Source organism: Bombus bifarius, unplaced genomic scaffold, assembly GCF_011952205.1.
Source record: "Bombus bifarius isolate JDL3187 unplaced genomic scaffold, Bbif_JDL3187 scf7180000008165, whole genome shotgun sequence".
Lineage (NCBI taxonomy): Eukaryota > Metazoa > Arthropoda > Insecta > Hymenoptera > Apidae > Bombus > Bombus bifarius.
Genome location: NW_022884487.1, coordinates 782,118 through 804,219, shown reverse-complemented (window position 1 = coordinate 804,219; position 22,102 = coordinate 782,118). Strand labels below are relative to the sequence as shown.

The following is a 22,102-nucleotide window of genomic DNA, read 5'->3' as shown; positions in this document are numbered from 1 at the left end:
GTATATAAAGTTCATGCATATTTTGAATTGGTATCGGTTTGGGCTAGATTTGATTTAATTAATATTACTCAATTTAATTTGCTTATTTAATTTATTTAAATGTTATTGGTTTGGGTTAGGGTATGTTAGACTAATATATACTATTAAATTTTCTTCTTCCCAGTCCGGAGTTCAATCGAAGTCAGAAATAAAGAAATTGGAGGAGCCTCGATTCTCTCTCTTCTCATTTTTAATTTATTACATTAAAAAGATGTATCTCCGGAACCAGTTTCACCTTATTTCAACGTGACGTATATATAGATTCTTAATTAAACTTAATATATACCTCGTTCTTTGGTGCCACGAACAGTTCGTACAAGAACCTCCTTGTCATCTTCCTCCCATAGATCAGATTCCGCTCTGGTGGTGACGATGATCATCAACAGGGCGACACCGACCAGCGCCAAACTCCACCACAGCTTCATTCTGCGCACAAAAAAGGAAAGAAACGTGAGAAAATAAGATAAGCTGAACGCCTCGTTAATCTTCTGCCTTTAATCAGCGCTCTTTTAATTATTATATGACAGAGCATCGAGGAACGAGGTCGGATAGGCTTGAACGAAAAGAAAAAAAGCCACGTCTACCGGAAGTGGATGATGGGATCGAAGTGGAAGAAACATCGTGTTTTCTTCTAGAAACTTCAACATATCGCCATGTTGAAATATATGTATAGAGTTTTTAAAAAATGGTCGACTAAAAATGGTATCTATGTAGATACACGTTATATATATCAAAGGCAAGAAAAAGGTTCATACAAACTTGAGTTTATAAGTAAATTTATTGTCCAAGACAATTATATCAACTTCTTTTTCTTTTCTTTTAACACATAGAACCTGTGCCTAAATTTTTATCTAACATTCTTGAAACACTCTTTAAATTCAAAAGTAGCAAACATTTACAGGAAAAGTATTTTCAATCAAATATTTCGAGGATAATCAGGCAGAAATTTTTGCAGTTAACATAAAATTCGAAGAAAACATGATTTCGAAGATGTTCTTATTTTTCTGTCAGTTTCGTGAAAACAGATTCGGACGTTCGTTGAAAAATCGCGCACAAATCAATTTTCACTGTGCCAACACGAATTTGACAGGCGACATTCTTTCTTTTTTCGTTTTCTCACGGACCTTTAACAACACACGATTCGAATGCTATTTTTTCGTCCGTGTATGGCACGTTCAAAATTTACGGGTCAATTCGTTCGCGCTACTGCCGCGAGATTGGAACCCCGTATGGGAACAACTAATGTTTTTACTATCACAAGTTTCTCGCAGACATCAAACCACGAGTCATAGTTTTTCTTTCGTTTGTGAATCAGATCGAATCCATTTGTTAAAACAATATTGTAATTGCATACATTTTTATAAGCTTCATACGTGTTTACTATCTTTTTACATAGATATTTTCGGAGTAAATGAATTCCAATAATTTTGCATAAAACATAGTATTTTGTACGTTGTAAGTTGTATTATAAGTTATACGCAACAAACAGAATATTTATATTTTCCCCAAATAGAAGAAAACATAAAACGTTAAAAGATCTTTGCTTATTTCAATAAGATACTACGCAACAATTTAGATAATACTGTAATAACTACTTATACGTATAACATAAATTACATATTTTAATAATAATGGCACAAATTGATGCACGAGCATAATTATGATTGGCCAACAACGTGTGAACAATATTCTAACGAATAACAATGTTTTATTTTACAGGAACTTTCGTTGTTATTGACAAGATAATTGCTCGTTTTATTTCAAGCGATAACTTATGTCTAAAAACATGGGTCAAACAAGGCCGTAGTTTGCATATCGTCGGAAAGTTTCGCCCATTTGTCCCTCGTAAATTTTGTAATCGCACGACAACATGGGAAGTACTAATTGCCAAAGCTGCAAGCCTCAATGGCTTCTCCTCGTAATTATTGAAATCAACGGGGCGCCGTTGTACCGGAAGAACCGGACTAAATGAACCGGTTAAATAAACGTCGAATGTTTTCTGTCTTAATATTCGATTAAATACGGAGGAGGGCGATGGCTTTACACGTCAACAAATGCCAGTTTATTGCGTAGAATAATTACATGCTTGACCATGTACATGTACAGGCTGAGATACGCAAAGCATAACATTTGAATTTCTCAATAAACGTTGTCCGTATCGAATGTTTTAGGGACTTAATCGTTTGGTTTACTTTGTATTTTTTAATTCGTGAAAGTTTTCGTCAAGAAGGTATCAAGATCACTAAATACTTTTTAGAGATTTAATTGTTAGGATGAAATGGAGATGTTAACCCTCTAATGACGTCTTAAGATACAGCAATAAAAAAGTTTAATCCGAGCTTACAAGTTACAATTATATGTTTGACACAGAGGCTCAACATAACAACGAAGATTACTAAGATAAAACACTATTCGATTAGTAAAGATAGAAGGCTCTTTGCTACTTTCATTTTATAGTTATTTTATTATCAACCTGTAACCTCATTTGCATATGTGCCTTATAATATAAAATATTAGATGAAGTATTTGTTAGACGCTTTCAGTAAATGTAACCGATTAAAACATGCTGTTCTATTTCAAAAAAAGCAGGTAAGTGAGCTTGAAACCTGATTGATATTTTCATACACAAAAAACAAATTAAATCGAATAATTGCTTTTTTCATTTTATTTTTATTTTGATTAAAATTTCTAGGTTTGTATCTTTAATATTCACAAAAATATTTTGGTCCTCGTATTTTACGTGTCTCGCTCTGTATGTAAACCGATGTTTGACACAGATGCATGGACGAGTTAAATCGTCAGGTTAATTAATAGGGAAGTGCGGGGGCGAGAAAATTATACCAAAAGCAATTCGTCACCCTTCCACAGGAGGAAACGTTCGTTTGTCTCTTACATTTGCACCGCAATTACTGAAATCTTGTCCATTTGTGTCAACGATTTCGACAATCAATGCCAATGAAACAATGATATGTTTATCTCATTACGAAGCTACTTTGCGGTGCAATCAATCGAAATTGTTCGGACAATAAACGTCGAATACATAACCGGCTTACACGCACTGGCGGCCTTGCCTTTATTTTACCGGGGGAAAGTTAATTTTGAACGTAACAGTTCACCGGTATCGTCGATAAAATATTCATGGTATCGCGTTTTAAAAAGCGATAAAACTGGGACACTATGTATTCCTATATAATTTTCCCTTTTCATCGTGCGTATCGGCAACGAACGGTTTACGAAAGTTGAAAACACCTATTTCAACCAATACATCTAGAAGTAACAAATTGATTACTCTTTGCCTTCGCTTTGTGACATAGCTCAAATATATTAGTTTCTCAAAAAGTGGAAACAATTGTCTTTGAATATTTTTCTATTTCAATTTATTACTAATAAGAATAATACTCGTAAAATAGAATAGGACGTCGTTTCTGTAATTTTTAGTTTGTAACCCAAAAGAAATTTGCTCATCAAATGATAACCTGAGTTATCAAATTATGAGTGATAAGTTTGTAGCAAGGGTGCATTACAGATAAAATATAGATAAAGACGATAAATAAAGGTAACCTAGAAAAGAAGATAGAGCGATTCTCTAAAATGGACCATCTTTATCCTCAACTGACTAGTTTATTTAATTTTAATTTTTACTCAATTAGTTTTTAATTACCATGTAAGAGGACCTACCCTCACTTGAATAACTATAAATTGAATAATTTAACCCAAGAATCTATGGGTCATCCATAATGTTATTAATATTAATATCTTTTGTTGTACTTATATCAGTACGTATGTATATCATAAACATGTACGGAAAAAAACGCAATTGATAAACAACGAGAAAGTTAGAAAGAAAAATGTATATTCTTCGGTATTCCATAAAAAAGAAATTATGAATACAGAACAGCTCGAGTCGTGACGATCAAATGTCTCCCGGTAATGAATGCCACGTCTTAATTAATTTCCTAAAAGAAACAAAGACCAGAATGTCGAACGATATAGATTCAACTATTAGCTAACTGTTACTAAAACTGGAGATTGAGAGAGTAAAGTAGGATAGGTTAGGTTGTGAAGAGGAAAGAAGGAGGGAGGAGCCAGAAAAGGAGAAATACTATGCAAATTTTTATCGCTACACGTTGTACAATTAACGTTGGATCATTTTCACTAATGAGCTCCGCTAAAAAATATTGCATGAAAAATAGTAATTGTTACTCGGTGACTAACGTTGAACCGTGGATTCAATTTTCGCGGAATGAGCGGCTACATATAATTAGTGATTAGTAAACAGAGAGCGCTAATATCGCTATGGAAATTGTGATGGTTTTACTGAGGATATTCGTCGCACGCATTTCTCGTTGGAAGTAAATTAATACTCCGTGGTACCCGCATAAAACTACCGTTTCTGGTGTTCATTGTCTTGAACAAACTCTATTTCCATGGAACAAGGATGGATTATATTTCCATTTCAAAAGCTCGATTTTATCTTTCATCCTTATATACACAGTTGCTTTTTCCTCTATATAATATATTAAATATGTACATACTCCTGATAGGAGTATTGGATGTAGTGAGATTGTAAATTAAAGCATTATCAAGGCACATCGATTGATCTTTTTAGGATCGTATACGTCTTGTACGCATATAGATACCTTCATCAATTTAAAGAGACCTTAAAGTGGGAACACCTTCAATTTTGTTTACGATGGTAGTCTATAAAATATTCTTGTTTACTTCATTCTAAAATATTATATAATGTATAAAATAAAATATGTATATTTTCGAGCCTGATTAATTCTATGGCTATATATATATATATATATAGCCATTATATATATATATATTTATATATATATTTATATATATATTTATATATATATATATAAATATATAAAGCCATAAAATATATATATATATATACATAGCCACATACACACACATATATATATATCATACATACCATATATATATATATAGCCATATTCCACCATATATGTTCCACTTTTCCACCAAGTGTACACATTTGATATTCTTCGTATAAATTTCTTTATTCTTATTGATTATACTATATTCAATATAATAATTCTTGAACAGCTTTTTATCTTTTTCTTCACATAAATTTCAAATATTGATTCAAATATTGATCATTTATAGTATTTATGAAACGTATGTCATTTTTTAACAACAAAGTCGAAGGTTATGATAGTACGACAATTTCATAATACAATGATAAAGTGATTAAAACACTACGCCACACATTTCTTCCCAACGAAATGGAGGAATTTACTCGATGGCAACCGAAGTTCAATAGAAATTGCGACGGATGTTCGTCAATCTCTTATGACATTGCAAGCGGGTACGAGTGTTCTGATAGCCTGTCGGGGGACAAGTTAGTTCATATAACCAGGTCGTTCATATAATAGGAATCTACCTATATCTTCCCTAACCAACCATGATTTTTCGCTCGGTTAATAGAAGTTCATGTTCATATCAGAGAATTCAATGAAACATTTGCTCTTAAATACATAACGATGTTGCAAACTTGTATCGACTGCGAGGCATGAGAATCACATAACGCGTGCTGCTACTCTTTACATCTCATTGTTAGACGTTCGTATAAGTGGATTCACGTTCGGCAGCAGTTAATACAGATACTAATGGCTCAGCTAAAGTTCAGTTGATCAGGCACTACTAGCATTTTGTTCGTACAGATTGGTTTAATTATTATCGAAACGTGGGAGACATCGCAGACTGAAAGAAAAAAGAGGTCATGGAATGACGGGGAAGGGAGCAATGATTTTTTAATGTCGGCAGAACTCGCGGCCCGACGTATTATAACCTCGTTTCGACGAGAGGGATGTTAATTAATCTTAAGAAGCAACTGTCTTCGTTAACGAGGCGTTACAAACGAGAAACTAGCTTCCAACTTTTTAAATTTATAATTAAGCTGGTTCCTTCACCTCGTTTTTCACTCTTCGTTTTGAAAGCTTATATCCATAGTTTTTACTTGAATTTAAACAAATACTGCACCAGATAGTCGTACCTTTTTTTCAAATTCTATTAATAGTTTTTTATTATATACTCTTTGTAGGTTAATAATTACGTCAGCGTATGACAAAGCAGCAATGCCTCATTAAAATTAATGTTACGGAACCCTGTCAGGTGTGTACGATTTATGAAGCATAAATTTCGTACGAACTTCGTTTTTCAACCACTAATTTTACGGTACTAAGGTACAATAAAATTTCCGTTTTTAGCAATATTACTCACGGAAAATGATATTGCACGATATAATATTCGCGGCGCTATATATCAAACAGGTTATAAGCCGAAGAAAAATTACAGTGTTCAGTTTTATGTATCCTCCTGTAAATTATTAAACTTCCAAACATAAATCTGCACTTTTAAAATAAATTTTTTCAAAATTATCTATATAGAAATTGTCTAGCTTTATTAACGACATTCTTTTCATAATAAATTATTGATAGTTGATAACTTTAATAACTAAGAATTATATAACGTAAAAAAAACTGAGTCTTTTTAAAACGCGAAAAGCAATTGTAAATTGTAAATAGCAGTTGTAAATACAAAGTCAACATTTCCTAAACCAAATTTCCTTCACACACTACAATTAACTTTAGTACAATAATTTTTAAACTTCCTACGCGACATTGGAAGTATTCTAATAATTAATTCCGCTCGTATTGAGTAAATTCCATAAAAGGCGATGTAACAACATTTCAACACATAAGAACAGAATGTCGAATTGAAGTTCGTTCGGAATCCCAACAGAAGAGAGGATTAACACGAAAATAGCTGTGAATGTTGAATGCCTGGAAGAATGAATTTTAACGAGGGAGGTAGGCATAAGAGAATAGCACAAATCGGGCCGAAACCAGCGGCGAAAAGTTTAATAACCGCGCGTTAATGAACGGCAGCTGCAGTTCCGCGAATCGTGTTCGTAGCGGTGCCATTTCGCACAGGCTGCATTCTTATGGGGTGAAAAGAACAGCCACTGGTGAGAGAAAAAAGGGATCGCTGGAAAGAGTACGGAAGAGAGGGGAGCAGCAGAAGAACGAGAAGAAAAGAGGGGGAGGGGGTAAAAATCGGGAACACGTGAAGAAAAATCGAAAGAAACGGGAACGGGGGGAAACCAAAAAAGAAACGAAAGAAAATGAGTAAAATAGTTTGTCAAAAGGAGGAGAGAGAAGGATTTAAAAGTTTGAAGAATTATAAAGGGACTAAAATGGAACTTTGATGAAAATGGAGTGACTGAGCGAAAAATGACAAGAAATGGAAAACATGTGTGCGAATTTCTGGGAAAAGAATTGGAAGAGACGAAAAATAGAGTAAAGAAGAGAACAGAAAGAAGGAGTAAATTGAAAATTAGAAATGTAATTGAAGAAAAGAAAAATATAGAAAAAGAGGGAAAAGAAGCGCGAAGGCAATAAATGGGAATAAAAGAGGCAAAAGTAGTGATTTAAGGAATTACATGTAATAATATATATATATATATGTATATATATAATGTATACACAATTAAGAGGATCAAGTGGTAAAAAGCTCATTAGTAAGCGAAATAAAGTGTGCACGAAGTTAAAGGGAACATATTCACTAAATAAAGGAAAAGCTGGTCAGAGACAAAAGTGGAGAAGGCAAAGATTGTGGTAAAAGGAAGACGGAAAATGAATTAGCTACGTATATGGTATTAAACTTCGTAGAAACGAACGATGGCAGGACTACAGTAGATGGAATATACTCAGATTACGAACGCCTTTCGGAGTGTCGTCCTCTCTGAGTATTTGTATTTCATAAAAGTTTTATAAAATCAACTAAGTTTTTTGATCTTATTAATTACTTAAAATTTAGCAAGTGGTATTACATTCAATAGATTGTAACGCTCGAATAATACAACGCAAAAGAACAACATTCCTCAAATTATGTTTCTAATTAATGTTACATACAGAATCACTTTCAGGCTATTCCGATACGCGATTAAACGTTAGTGCAGAATATTGAATAAACCATAATTATATTAGGTTAAGTAAAAAGTTCTGAGCGTTTTTCGCTAGATGTCTTTAGTGAGCCATATCTCACGATGTGCACATCGCATCGAGTCATAGTATACACCGATTTCAAGGTGATATTACGCATCAAAAAGGTTCTTTGTCAGTTTTGTGTTCGGTGAAGCCAGTTGTGTGTTACAGCGTTCGAAAATGGAGATAAAAAAAGAGAAAATTCGATACATTCTTCAGTACCACTACGACCAAGGTGAAAAGGCGGAGCAGGCGGCCAAAAAAATTTGTGCTGTTTATGGACCCAGTACAGTATCGAATGCAACAGCAAAGCGGTGGTTCCAACGATTCCGTTCTGGTAATATGGACGTCGAAGATGAGGCACGCTCTGGTAGGCCAATCGTCGAAAATGTGGATAAAATCATGGAAATCGTCGAGTCGGACCGGCATGTGAGCACTTATTCCATTGCCCAGGAACTGAAGATTAGCCAGAAAACCGTTTGGAACCATTTGCATAAGGCTGGTCTCAAGAAGAAGCTCGACGTATGGGTGCCACATGAATTGACGCAAAAGAACCTTTTGGACCGAATTGATGCCTGCGATTCTTTGTTGAGACGTAACGAAATCGACCCATTTTTGAAGCGGATGGTGACTGGCGATGAAAAATGGGTCACATACGAGAACAACAGCCGAAAAAGATCGTGGTCCAATCGCGGTGGGCCGGCCCAAACGATCGCCAAGCGTGGATTAACGGCCAAGAAGGTTTTATTGTGTGTTTGGTGGGATTGGAAGGGAATCATCCATTATGAGCTGCTCCCATCGGGGCAAACACTTAATTCGGACCTCTATTGTCAACAACTGACCAGACTGAAGCAGGCGATCGACCAGAAGCGGCCAGAATTGGCCAATAGGAAAGGTGTTGTGTTCCATCAAGACAACGCCAGGCCGCACACATCTTTAACGACGCGTCAGAAGCTCCGAGAGCTTGGCTGGGAGGTTCTATCGCATCCGCCGTACAGTCCAGACCTGGCACCAAGCGATTATCACCTTTTTAAGTTTTTGCAAAATTTTCTTGATGGTACAAAACTGGCCTCAAGAGAGGCTTGTGAAAATGAGCTGGTCAAGTTTTTTACCAATAGGGACGAGGACTTCTTCAACCGCGGAATTATGAAATTGCCTTCAAAATGGACAAAAGTAATCGAACAAAACGGCGCATATTTAATCTAAATCGAATAATCTTGACTATGTTAATTTCATCGTCGAAATAAAGCGAAAAAGCGCTCAGAACTTTTTACTTCACCTAATAATTTCGAAGCGACGTGATCATCCGGGAAATTTAATCTATTCCGAAGAACATATGGCGTACTGAGCGTGCTATTTTCAATACATATCTCTCACCACGATAATTGTTCGTTGAATTAATTTTCGAGATTAATTACCACTTTGTGTATCTCGTGGAATGCTTTGTCTTCTATTGTCAAATTTTCACAGACATTATACATATGAAGATGCAGATCATTATTATAAATGAACGTTCGATAACAGTCGAGACAAAATATCACTATCTTATTTTGAGGTTAAGAATATTTGCATCTGTTCATTTAACGTTCGTTAACCTCTATTATAACATCTGACGCTTTAACGAGACGAAATTTTAGTGGAATTAAATTTTTAATCTTTTTAAATCCATCCTACAATATATACGTGTGCATAATATGTAAAAATGTTGGCTGGTCTACTAAATTTTTGTGAGAAAAGGAGGTGCATTTTCAATGGAGGTTCATAAATATGCGGAACGACGTGTGGTGGCGCGACAAAATTGCAACACTGTACGACGGCCCTGACCGATCCCGGCCACGGAAGCTGCAGATTGATTTGGTAAAGGGTGCACATGACGATACGCATAAATCATTGTTTCAAGGTCCTTCCTTGCATCACACGCGTTTGAACGATGTACGGTTAGAAGCGCATAATATGCAACGCTTTGAGTACGTCTTCAAAGAGATCTCTTGAAATTGATCCTGTGCGAAACAGTGGCTCCCAAACCGGCTGTTTCGGGAACAAAATTCAAGACGAGGACAAAGCCACCGGAAAACTTGTTACTGCAACCTCGTGCTCTCCATTTCAAATTCGACTCTTTAGTCTGTCACAGTGTGAATACACAACTGTCGAACATTTCTTTGAAGAGAAAATGGAATACAATAGGGATAAATTTGGACTTTGTTCACATTGAATTTCAATTGACCTGAATAGATAATGTTCATTCTAAATATTATAAAGATCTAATACCTCAAATATACCCAACCAAATCGAATAAAGCAATATGTATTTGATTAGACGTCAAAGATGTACTAGCTATAAACGTATCTTTTCATAAAGATTGATAAGATAACAATTTCGTTTGTCCGAGTAACTTTGTTGCTTTCATCTGTTGTCAAACGTGACACGAACATTTTCTTCGTAGTAGATGTATCGACATTGCGAAGATCAATGTAAGGTGTCGTTACAATATCTGGTCACATCACTATTGTTAGCCGTTTCATCGAGTAAGAAGACTAACGAGCCGATCGAGCAGTTCGTCTTCGCAAAAACCTTATATTTGTGATATTAGAACCTTGATACTGTGGCGAGGACGACAGAAAAGCTAAGGAACTTTCATCGAATAATAAGATGAAAGAATTTCAATAAATACTTTTTGTGTCGCATGCCCAATAGAATGGAACAAATCCGTATCGTTCAATTTCAGTCATGAATAATTCAGAATTTCTTATATAATCCAGTGACTTTCCATTTTAACTTTAAAACGAGCTACGTGTCGTATACTTTCTCCTCTCGTGTGTTATTCGGTTGATTAAATCGAGGGTTGGACACCGACGAAAAAAGAACGAGACTATGAAACCGCAACCCTGCGTAATAACATGTCGATAGGTTGTTTGTAAACAGGGCTTAACAAAGTCTGCGATCGCATGCAACAAAAACCGCAACTTCTAGCATTCCTACAGCCTATTGTTGTGGCGACATCGATGAAGAAAGTTTCTAGTATCGCGTTACACTGCTTAGTAGTCCATGTTATTTACGAGATGGAATTACCGTCCAAGAATATGTATTACTAATTATTCATACAATGGGCGTCATCTGCAATCATCGCGATAATAATAATAATAATAAGTGATCGTAATTCAGAAACTGTATTTATGCGTAATGGCCTTCGCGTGAAGCGGCATATCGAGTTAGTCACAATACCACTGGCTATATATACGTATTTATATTCCAAACAGTAAAAAAGAACAAGGCTGAAATCCGAAGACGAGGAGAATTTTATGAACTAGACGAAACATTACGATCCTGTCTTTTTATGAAAAAACTGGCAAAACGTACAGTGGCTGGAAAAGATACCTGAGCACTTTTAGGAACTATCTCCGAATATACAATGTACATAAAAGTTAGAAAATATTTATTACGAATACAATGCATAGGGGCTAAAATTATCTGAACAATCAATTATACATTATATTAATAAACCTCAATATGTGCTCAGTATGTGGGGCAATTCTTAACACTTTTTATATGCTTAAAATGGTTATTCATGCAGTAAACTAATTTTTTACTAAATATATGTTTGCGATAAATATCATGTAACTTAGACATAATACATTTAATGGTTTCAAATTTTATCAGTATAATCAAATTAATTAATTAACGTATACAATCTATACATAAACATTTTTTATGGTAAATGTTCACATACTTTCGCGAGTCACCGCATATATGCTCCATACAATTAAAATAAATCAGGCATCTCCCTGATAACCGTAAACTGAAATTTTTGCACGAACAGTAGTAGCAACGCTGTCTGTAAACAGTTATTATAACTACGACAATTGAAGGAGTCCTTAGGGTAAATTTTATGAGCATGACATCACCCTGAGACATCGAAAGAACCTTCTGAGTTGAAAGAACTCTGGGGGGAGTATCTTGATGTCATATGTCCGGGGGACATATGTCGGCTCACGAAATAATCTCTATCGTGAAAAAGTAACAGGGCGATCTCTCCAACCACGAATAACCCTCGACATGTGTTTTGACGATAACTAATCGCCTGTCGTCCACGTGTTCTTTTCTTGAGAAGGGAATTCTCACAATAGGACCTCATGAGGGGGTTTTCTGTTTACCTCTAAGGTAAACTTTTCAATCCTACGATGGCAGCGCGTTTCAGGGAGGTCGAAAAGGTTAAAAATGTATGTTCAGGATTTATTTGGCTCTTTGCTGTTTACACATATATACACGACATTGACTTTTCTACGTTTGAATTTTCAAGAAATGTTCAAGACATGAACGTATAGCATACAGTGAAAAAGGGGGAAAAATATGTGTTTAAATATTAATAAGAGTTATTATTTGTAGAATTGAAGTACGTATAAGAAAATGATAAAAAGAAGCATGTCTTTATGACTGGCAAAGATAGCAATCGGGTGCGCGAGTCGATAAACTACCATACATAAAAACGCTCCTTTTAACGAGGAACTGTATTGTTGATTTCCTTTCCCTCCCTGCGCGTTGTAAGGATGAAGAGGGGAACGGAATCAGTTATAATATCCATTTCTATGGAACCAACAGCAACGACTGATATCGAATACCATCGACCTGAGCAACGACGCTGCACAGGAAACTGGTCGAGATATCGCTCTACCATATATTCTCACCTTTAATGCTTTAGCCATGAATAGAAAAATATGATATCCAAAATTTTTCTTATATTTTTCCATTACATATTTCCAGAGATATATGTATGTGCAAATATAATAGATGCATATATAAGTTTATAACAATAAAGACTATTTCCATGAAAGTTGAGTCGACACGTTTATTTTCAGAGTTTGTCGGTTGCGAGGTTGGGAATGGTATTATACGTCTCTAGGTGGAGAATGGAAGTTGTCCTCGTCATTCGACTGTAAACTATGGAATTTGGCGAATCTCAAGCTTTCAGGATCTGCAAGCATCCATGGGTATAGGGGGTAAGCAGCGTAACTCTGCATTCTCTGTGACATGTCCGTTGAAAAATCAATTTCGAATAGAAAGATAAATCGAAGAGATGTATAGCGGGTGGCTGCTGCTAAGTTATTCGCCATCTTGCATTGGTGCAACAGATACTTCTATTCATAGATTATTTTTATGTATGAGACTTAAAGCGATTTTACAACATTTTTGTAGGTTTAATTTAATTTTTCGATAAATGTCATGGTAAAAATTTTGATGAAGCGAAAACTCTATCTTTGAAGGATTTATCTGAACAATGAAAAGCGCCACAGGAGAAGAATATAAAGTAATATAAGAATATATGAAAAGATCGATTGTAAGGCAAAACACAAGATAGCAGTGATCAGACACTGATCATTTTTAAGTGCTTTGGAGTGCCATCAAATTTTTGTAATCTCTCTGTTACGAAACGTAATTAGTCTCTTTTCCTCCAATACACTGTGTGCCATGAGCAATAAAATTGTTTACATTAACACAGGCATACATTACCTACTGCGATTTTGAACACAGTGCGTTTCAACAATAATACTTGCAGTAATAAGCTACAATGAATCGGATTCTCTAACTGTTGCGTTTGCTGGGAATAATTTAATTAACGCGCTTTATTAATATGCTTTATATATATATTGCATTCGAAATACGCGTTTGCAATTTGTTGAAAAATCCTGCAATTATATTGTACTGTTTTTTATTTATTTATCAACAAAATGGAGAAACATTTTCTTTAATCTCCACTTTGACAAATATCAAATAATAACGATGTTCGTTTACAGAAAAATTCTTTTCGCGCCTGTATATGCACAATTTCAAACATATCCTTGTTAGTTTAGCGAAAATTAAATGCCTACCAGCTAACAAACATACATCACACTCTGAAATCTTTGAAATCAGTAGACCACGCGGTGGAACGTAACAAGAGTGTATGTATGCGTATATATATATATATAGGAGAGCTAAAAAGAAAGGATGAAATGGGGGAGGGGAATTCGAAATCGTTAAAACCCCAGCGTAACAGAGTACGAAAGTCGTTAAGTTAATTTGACATGTCACTCGGAAAATTCTCTTTAATTACGGAAGTCCACTCGAGCTTTTTCTATAGCAGAACCGTAAGAAAGCTACGTTTTAGAGATTCCGCCCTTATTACTTGGGAAGCGCTTTTTTCTTCAATTATAAAGCACTAACGAAATAAAAACATGGAAAACAGTCACAGAAACGACAGAGGAAAAATCCACCAGCAACCAACGTACACGATGCTCGCGATTAAGAAAAAGCCAAGACGAAAAAGAAGTAGAGCTGAAGATGAAATTTCTACAGTGAATTCTGACAATGGAAAAAAAAACATTTAACTGCGCGAAGTACGTCATTCGAAATTGCCATTTGATTTACATTCACACGATATTGCTATTTCTGAAGGAAAATGATATATTAAACATAAATATATAACTTCTGCCAAAAAAATATCAGATGTCAAATTAACTTGACCAATTGAAGGAACTTGACAAAATCACATAGAAGCTCCGCTCCCCCAACGGCTGAAACCCAAAAATTATATTAAACACGAAAAATGTAAAGCGCCTACACATATTATAGCATGGCTACGTCGTACCGTTGTGTATCGGTACTTTTGCCTAAAACATCATTACAAAAATTCACCGTTTATTGTGAATACCAAAATGTATTTAAAATTGTATCTTCGGTTTAATAAACATTTAAAAAAAAAAAAAAAAATTGAAGGAACTTGGAACTATTGTAAACCTCTCAGTTCATAACACGAACCGAATATTATTACTAAAATGAGTTATCATGTCTCTAAAACGGTTTTTGGGTCGTAACGGAGATAAGCTTCTCCTCTAAGTCTAGTTATACCTAGCGAGGAAATCGCACTTTGTACGAACTTGCTTTCTTAAATACGTTATGAGCAGACAGATACTGTTACGACCGTTCGCGGAGAGACGCGGTCGCTAGGAAAACGCGTCAGCGAGAGGCGTAAATTCTCGCTACGATTATGTTAATCGACGCCGCGAAATAGTCGTTCCCCTGTTTCGGTTAAGATAACAGAGGTGGTTTAATGAATGTAACACTGTATTAACAGGTTAACATAGAATAATATATTTTACAATAATATGATGAATATGTTAGAAATTTGACTCGACTTTGCGATATCTCTAGATAAATTCGTTTGCTCGTCAGATTTGTCGAAGTGTCACGTTTGACTCGTCAGAAGGAACTGAACGCCCTTCGATTATTCCTTTGTCTCATTTGGAAGACGACCCCCACTATGCTCGGGTCACGCCACCGCTCGCGCCTATGATCACGTATGCCTCTTCTTGTGTGCGAAAACGTAACGGTCAAAAATCGACGTTTCTAGAGCTCGCTGCTTGGCGACAACTATGCTCTCGTCGATACATTGTATATGATCCGACGGGCAGATAAGACGGTTTGCCTGCGACGTTGTAGGACCGCGAGCGACGATTAGAAAATACAGCCTGTGGTAAGCCTCGTGACGTAACAGATACATATTGTTAGTTTCATCGACGTAGAACCAACAAAAGGCTACCCTAACCTATGTGCATGTAATACGTTCGACGCTACTTCGTACGTCTCCGCTGGAACGATTTTATTCGATCAAATTTATATTCCCTTTGATAACACGTAACATTCGTTTGATCCATTTCCCTTTTGGAGACGATATTATCGACGAAAATCAGACGTTGGAAATTTCGAGCAGTCCGCTCTGCATATTTGGCGTGACCAGTAGATTAAAAGAGAGGAAGGAAAAAAGGGGTTGGGGAAAGGAAAAACAAAGATAGAAACTTCAGTGAGGTAATTATAAGAAGGAGAAAGCTTTTTAACCTAATGCGTTTTCAGCTTAATCCAACCAAAATTTATCAAAAATAGAATTTACATACGCAAAAATTTACAAAATGTAACTTATAAGAATATATAAAATTTACAAATTGCTCGTTGTAATTCTAAGGAGGTGAAACAGATTTCTAATTGAGTTCTATTTTTTTAAATGTGTTCATAAAAATATGAATCTATATAAAAGTCCACTGTCTAGTAATACAATAAACCTTTGGAAAAAAAAGAAAAACTGAAATAAAATAGTGAAAATTGAGAAAAGTCACTAAGCTGCATAATTAGCCGCAGTGACAGTGGCGCGAGTATAGATTCAGTGCAACAAGAGGGAGAGAGAGTCCTGGCGACACTTGTCGGCGTGGTTAACCAAGGAAATTCTGTTTAATTAGAGAAACCCACTCGAGGCTTTCTTGTGGAGAAAGCTATTTTTAAAAGATCCCTACCCCCTTCCAGACCACCCTCGCCGTATCCTTGCTTCTTCTTTCTCTCGCTCTGTGTGCATCGTGGAGCCCAGCAATGCGGCTTTGCTTTTGTTTACAGAGGCGTGCCAGATAGAACCGACGCGATGTTGAGAAAATGAACAGACACACGAAGGTGACAAAGGAAGGTAAAAACTCGTGTTGGAGGAATCTCGTGGAAGAGGAAAGTACTTATGTGTATGTTGTATAGGAGTTCACACATTGGAACACGATGCGTTCTTTCCGCCATGATGGAAGCTCGGATTAACAGATTCTTTGAAAATGTCCTGAAAGATAACAAGAGGCGGCGTGTTGCACGGAACAGCTACCATACGAACTCTTTGAAGCTCGTTTACTAATTTCCAGATCTTTGTACTTATACACGTTGTATATGTCTTAAGAAATTTCGAAGACGTAACAGGTTAGGAGAGATTCAAATGAATGAAAGCTTTGATGAAGGAGTGTAAAGCATACGTGTATGTTCACCTTGTTTGTAGTTTGGTCTTAATTACAGTCTTTCGTAGCTTTGATCATTACTGGAAAGTTTATAAAGTGACGTTATATAGTAGAAATATAAAGGGGAATATAATTGCATCGAATATTCACTATCGATTTCGTCGCTGATAACACTGTTCAACACGTATTTAATTTTGCAACCTTCAATAGGCGATTTCTATAGACCGCAGAGAGGTAAACACAAACCCGCAAAATGTTTTTACCGAGAACCCACAGTTTAAAAAAAAAAAATAATTTTTAACATAATTGCAAATTTTCAATTTCGGAGATGTTTTGTGCTTCTACATCAGCAGCTAGTGAGTTCCAATTGAGACGAAACAATTCTGTGGACATGCCTTACATTTTTCAATTTATTTCAAAAACTAAAAGCCTAAAAGAAAAGCATTCATGCTAAGAAAAGCATCGAGAAAAGCTGAAAAATCATGGTTTGTTTCCAATATAAAAGCGAAAAACTTTGGCAAAACACGCAGCAACGATAATGGTACTCAATACTGGAGGATAACAGTCGCGCGCGTTTAGCGGTTCTATTACGCCGAGCGGCAGACGAGGGAACCGCCAACATTGAGTATCACTGTCACTGCCATGTGTTTTGTTACTGTTTCGCTTTTATATTGGAAACCAAACACGATTTTCTACTTTTTTTTTATGCTTTCCTGAACAGAAATGCCTACTCTATTGCGTGCTATGGTTAAATTATCTCCCAGATTTTTAGTTTTTGAAATAAACTGAATAATATAAGCAAAAAATAGCGTGTTTTAGGTGTCCTTTTCACTTCGATCATTATTTAAACATATGTAAATGCTTAGATGATATTTTCGAAAATTGTAGATTTTAGGAAAAAATGGTTTGCAGATTCGAATTTATCTCACATATGTCTAGAAGAATCACCTATTAAAGGTTACAAGAACGCAAAGATCTGCTTGTCTGAATTATCCGTGAATATTAATTCTTCTGTTACTTTAAGTATTTAATATATTCAATACGTGCAGTGATCCTTTATACGTATCCATTATATTGATTATCTCAAATATCGAAAATTCTTTATTTATATTGTATATTATATTGTATATATTTATATTGTATATTATATTCCCAATAAAAAAATATTTTTAACAAAAATGTTAATGTCCGACTGAGTGGATATATCTTACAATCGGTGAACACATTTTATTATTGTAAAGGACACTTAACGTCAAAACTATTCCAATGACTGTCAAATTGATCTCCGGTGCACGGTACGAATAAAAAGTAGAAAATAGAAAAAGGAAAAAGAGTATAAAAAGTTACTGTGAAAACAAACAAATACAAAAAAAGTTAAAAAAGTAATTGATTTTCATGAAGAGTAAAGGTTAAAAGTGCCAACAACCCCTGTGGCAGGTTAAAATCTACCAGGCGTCTAACAATAAAAAAAACCTGTGCTGTGAAAGGTAATTGAAAACCGTTACTATTTGTCTTGTATCCAGAAAGAAGAAAAAGCGGCGTTGCCACCAGTCGGAATTGACAAAATTATCGGTACACTCCAGTGGATATCGTGGAAGCCGAGAGACAATACAGCAACTTTTACCTTTGTCGAGACTCGTCTCATCGATGGCCATTGTGTCACGTTCGATGACAGAGACCTGTGTACTGTATACTGTGTACATAACATATACGCATTCACATTCGAAAATTGAAAAGGAAGCTTGAAAACATGCGAGACTCAGCTCCCTTTAGAATGGAATGTCTTCATAGGAATGAGTATTCACCAACAATTGCACTAAAATTTTCATTAGATTAGAAAAAATGTATCGGGTGTTTTGAATATGGAATATTCAAATTAATCTATAACATTTTAATATTAAATATATATCCACATATTTCAAACATTGAAGATATACATATAACACTTTACTATAGTTTACTAGTTATAGTAGTTTAAAGTATTTTAACATTTAATATAGAAATGAAGTTAAAAATGGAACTTCCAAATTCTGTATAACACACACATAATACATATATTCATAAAAGTATTTTCAATAATTAGTCGTATACTTTTATAAACTATTGTAAATCGTAAATGTCCATATAAATTTGATATTTCTTGAACGTTATGTATGCTCTACAAAAATAAGAAACTTCAACATTTTGAGGTTAGCAAGGAATTCATATCACGATTATTTGCAATTTGCCTCGGCCACGAGAACAATTTATTTATTATCCGGCACGTTCCTTAATCCAATTTCAACAAAGTTGCGAAATATTGCCGGCTGTGAGCTAAATTGTAATCAAACGGGTGATCGTTGCGTATGATACACGCGTTTGCATGCACGCGGGCATAGTTCTAAATTAAGGCGATAACCAGTACTATATTTGGATATCCTCCATCAACGTACAGCGATAACGCTGGAATCGTTCTCTTTGTCAAAACTTCCTACCAATTCCTGAGCGATGCAGATTTTGACGTAAACACACACAGGTTCGTGCATTCGCGAAGTCATTGACTCCTGTTGAAAAAAAGAAGAGCAAAAAAACCCTGAAAATAGTAACCAGCACAGGGTAAAGCAGGAAATGTGCCACGTCCCACTTGGCAGCACTCCTGATTTGGAAATGTTGCATACGTAAGCGCAATAAAGGAAATAGAAACCGAGCGAGTGAGGTTAGGTAAGCGGTGGGGATGAACGAAACGGGAACCGCTCCTGAAGTCCAATTAAATTAACGACACAAACACGTGCAATTGAAAAACATCGTTCAACTGACAAGGAGTTACATATTTGTTGATGAATCAAGGCTGTCAGCTCTTGTAATTTAATATTCAGATGTCTTACAAGTATTCGAAACTATAATACCGTGTAGGACTTAATCGATTTCGATTAGTCTAATCGAACATGTTGGGTCATAAGATACATTTAGATATTAATTAGTAAACTGCGGTTGTTTATACATTTTGGGGAAATTTATAAGTGCAAAGATCCGCAGAATGCATACAATAAACAAGAATATCCAAAACGAAGTACTTTTTATAATATTTAGTGAATGAATGAAACAAATTTCTTATTTGCATCCAAGTCTTTAGTTATATTTATGAAAATATGGAAATGCATAAACATTGGCAATATATTTATTAGGACTTTAAATTTAATTTTGTTTCCATTCAAGTAGCTTGCTATATAGAGCAATATTTACATCTTTTTTACGAACATCCGATTAATTGACGGAATTATCTTTGGATATTTAATTCCATAATAAACGAGCAATATCTCATATCAATATTTCTCCCTTTTCCAAGGAAATTCCGTAAAAACAAACAAGAACCACCTTCGTCAATAATATTCTCACCTTTGACCTTTGTCTTTTAGTAATTCTGATAATATTGATATTTACATATTCGAATTAATTAAAAATGGGACACACGAATTCATATCTACACAAATTAACATTTTAATAATGAGAGTAGAAAGTTCAACTTCCCTGAGCAATATATCTACATTTTATATATTTGAACTAGTAAAATACCAGAATACAATTCAAATATATCGTAAATATTGCAAAGAATCTCGACTGGGACTACTTAGCGTCCGAATTGATTTTTCGTCGGTGGAAACCGTGCAATGGCCGAAACGTCTACGGGCTGGATGAAATTGACAAAATTATCGAGAGCAACGAAGTGGAGACGAAGACAATGAGACAATAAATGCGCGTTTCCCTTTGTCGAAGTTGCTCATCGGAGCTATTGTCGCGTTGCGACGCGATGCGCGGCCGTCATCGCTTTCCGACTTCGGACGAGACACTTTTCCGGTATCCAGGGTGCAACCGAATCGGCCGAAGTAACGGGAATCGAGTTTATGGGAGTTAGAGAGTGGCAGACACGCTGGTGATATACAGAAGGCAATCCTTAATCGTGTGTCAACGTTGAGGACGAGCAACGCGCCTTCTATGCAAATGGAAATGGAAAAACTAATGCACTTTAGGGGAAACAGTTTATTCTATAATCCGGGTTCTCAACTTGTCGCGATTTTCAACGGGGCTATAAAGCATTTTTTTGGAGATTGTGATTCTTATTTTTAGTTGTAATTACACATTATTTTTATAGAAAATTTTATCATACAAACATTTTCTATATCTATTTTTTTAATATATGTCGGAGAAGAGTCAGGAATAGGGTTGTGGGCGTTTGATAGACCTCCCTTGGAATTGACCATCGTTGTGTTATAACGAAGATACGGCCTGGTACTACGAGTATGAACACTACCGATTCGACAATCAACAGCGGTGGTTGGGCACTTGCGATGCTAGTGACGTTGGTCTTAGGTTCGATAACGAATCCACGGTCAACGGGATGATAGATATACTTGCTCTAACTCAAACGTTTTTTTTTTTCTTTTATTTATTTATTTACATTTTACAATTTGTCCAGTAGGACATTTGGTAAAATATTATAGTTTAGTGATTTAGTAATATAACATGTGGATGGCTACCCCCAGTGGGATACCATCTTCGAATTTGATTGATTTACTAACTCAAACGTGTAATACTCACAGATCGTAAGGCGCTACTCTCTTCGTCCATGAGATCGCAAGAAAGAATGACTTTAATTGTTTAATTACGACTGTAAACTTTAATTACAATTTTCCCGAAGTTCCAGAGGGAAGGCTCCGGAGTCCTTTCATCTCTGATATATAGATATTGTTCGGAATTTTAGTTGGCCGTCCGTTTATGGCACGGATAGGCCCATTTCCCTTATTAGGAAATTCCGAATGACCGGTCCTCCCAGGGCAGTAAACATAATAACTCGAGGCCAGGAAAAACCCAGGTAAAGACCGATCGGTTTGACCTGACCGCTTGCTCTCTAGTCGATAATACGCAACAGATATATTGCAATATTCTACTGTAGAATAGTTGTAATATTGACTTTTATAGAAAATATAGCTATACAAAAATGTTCGATAATTATTTAGTTCAATGTAGCTACATAGATTACGGATTTTCCGACTGTTAAAGAATATAATAGATAAATAAGATGGGTAAGATTCTAAAACGATAGGAAAATTCTTGTAAAAATTGCAACCGACAAGAATTTTTTAATTCTAAAATTGTAATAGATTCAATTTCTATGAATTTAATTCAATTTTTTCAATTTTAATTTGTTACAGAAATTGTAATAATACAATTTTTGTGAAAGGTAACTGTCCTATAATATAGGCCTTCCATATA

The 22,102-nt window shown here is 35.4% G+C and overlaps 1 protein-coding gene across 2 annotated transcripts in view; it reads right to left on the bottom strand.

Moving 5' to 3' along the window:
* The window catches only part of LOC117209095, a 44,962-nt gene that overhangs the window by 7,935 nt on the left and 14,925 nt on the right, over positions 1-22,102 (bottom strand). For both annotated transcript variants that reach the window (XM_033450701.1, XM_033450702.1), the window contains exon 2: positions 326-465. In XM_033450701.1, the coding sequence (XP_033306592.1) occupies positions 326-464 (139 nt within the window). In that variant the 5' untranslated portion in view covers position 465. The remainder of the gene's footprint in view (positions 1-325; positions 466-22,102) is intronic.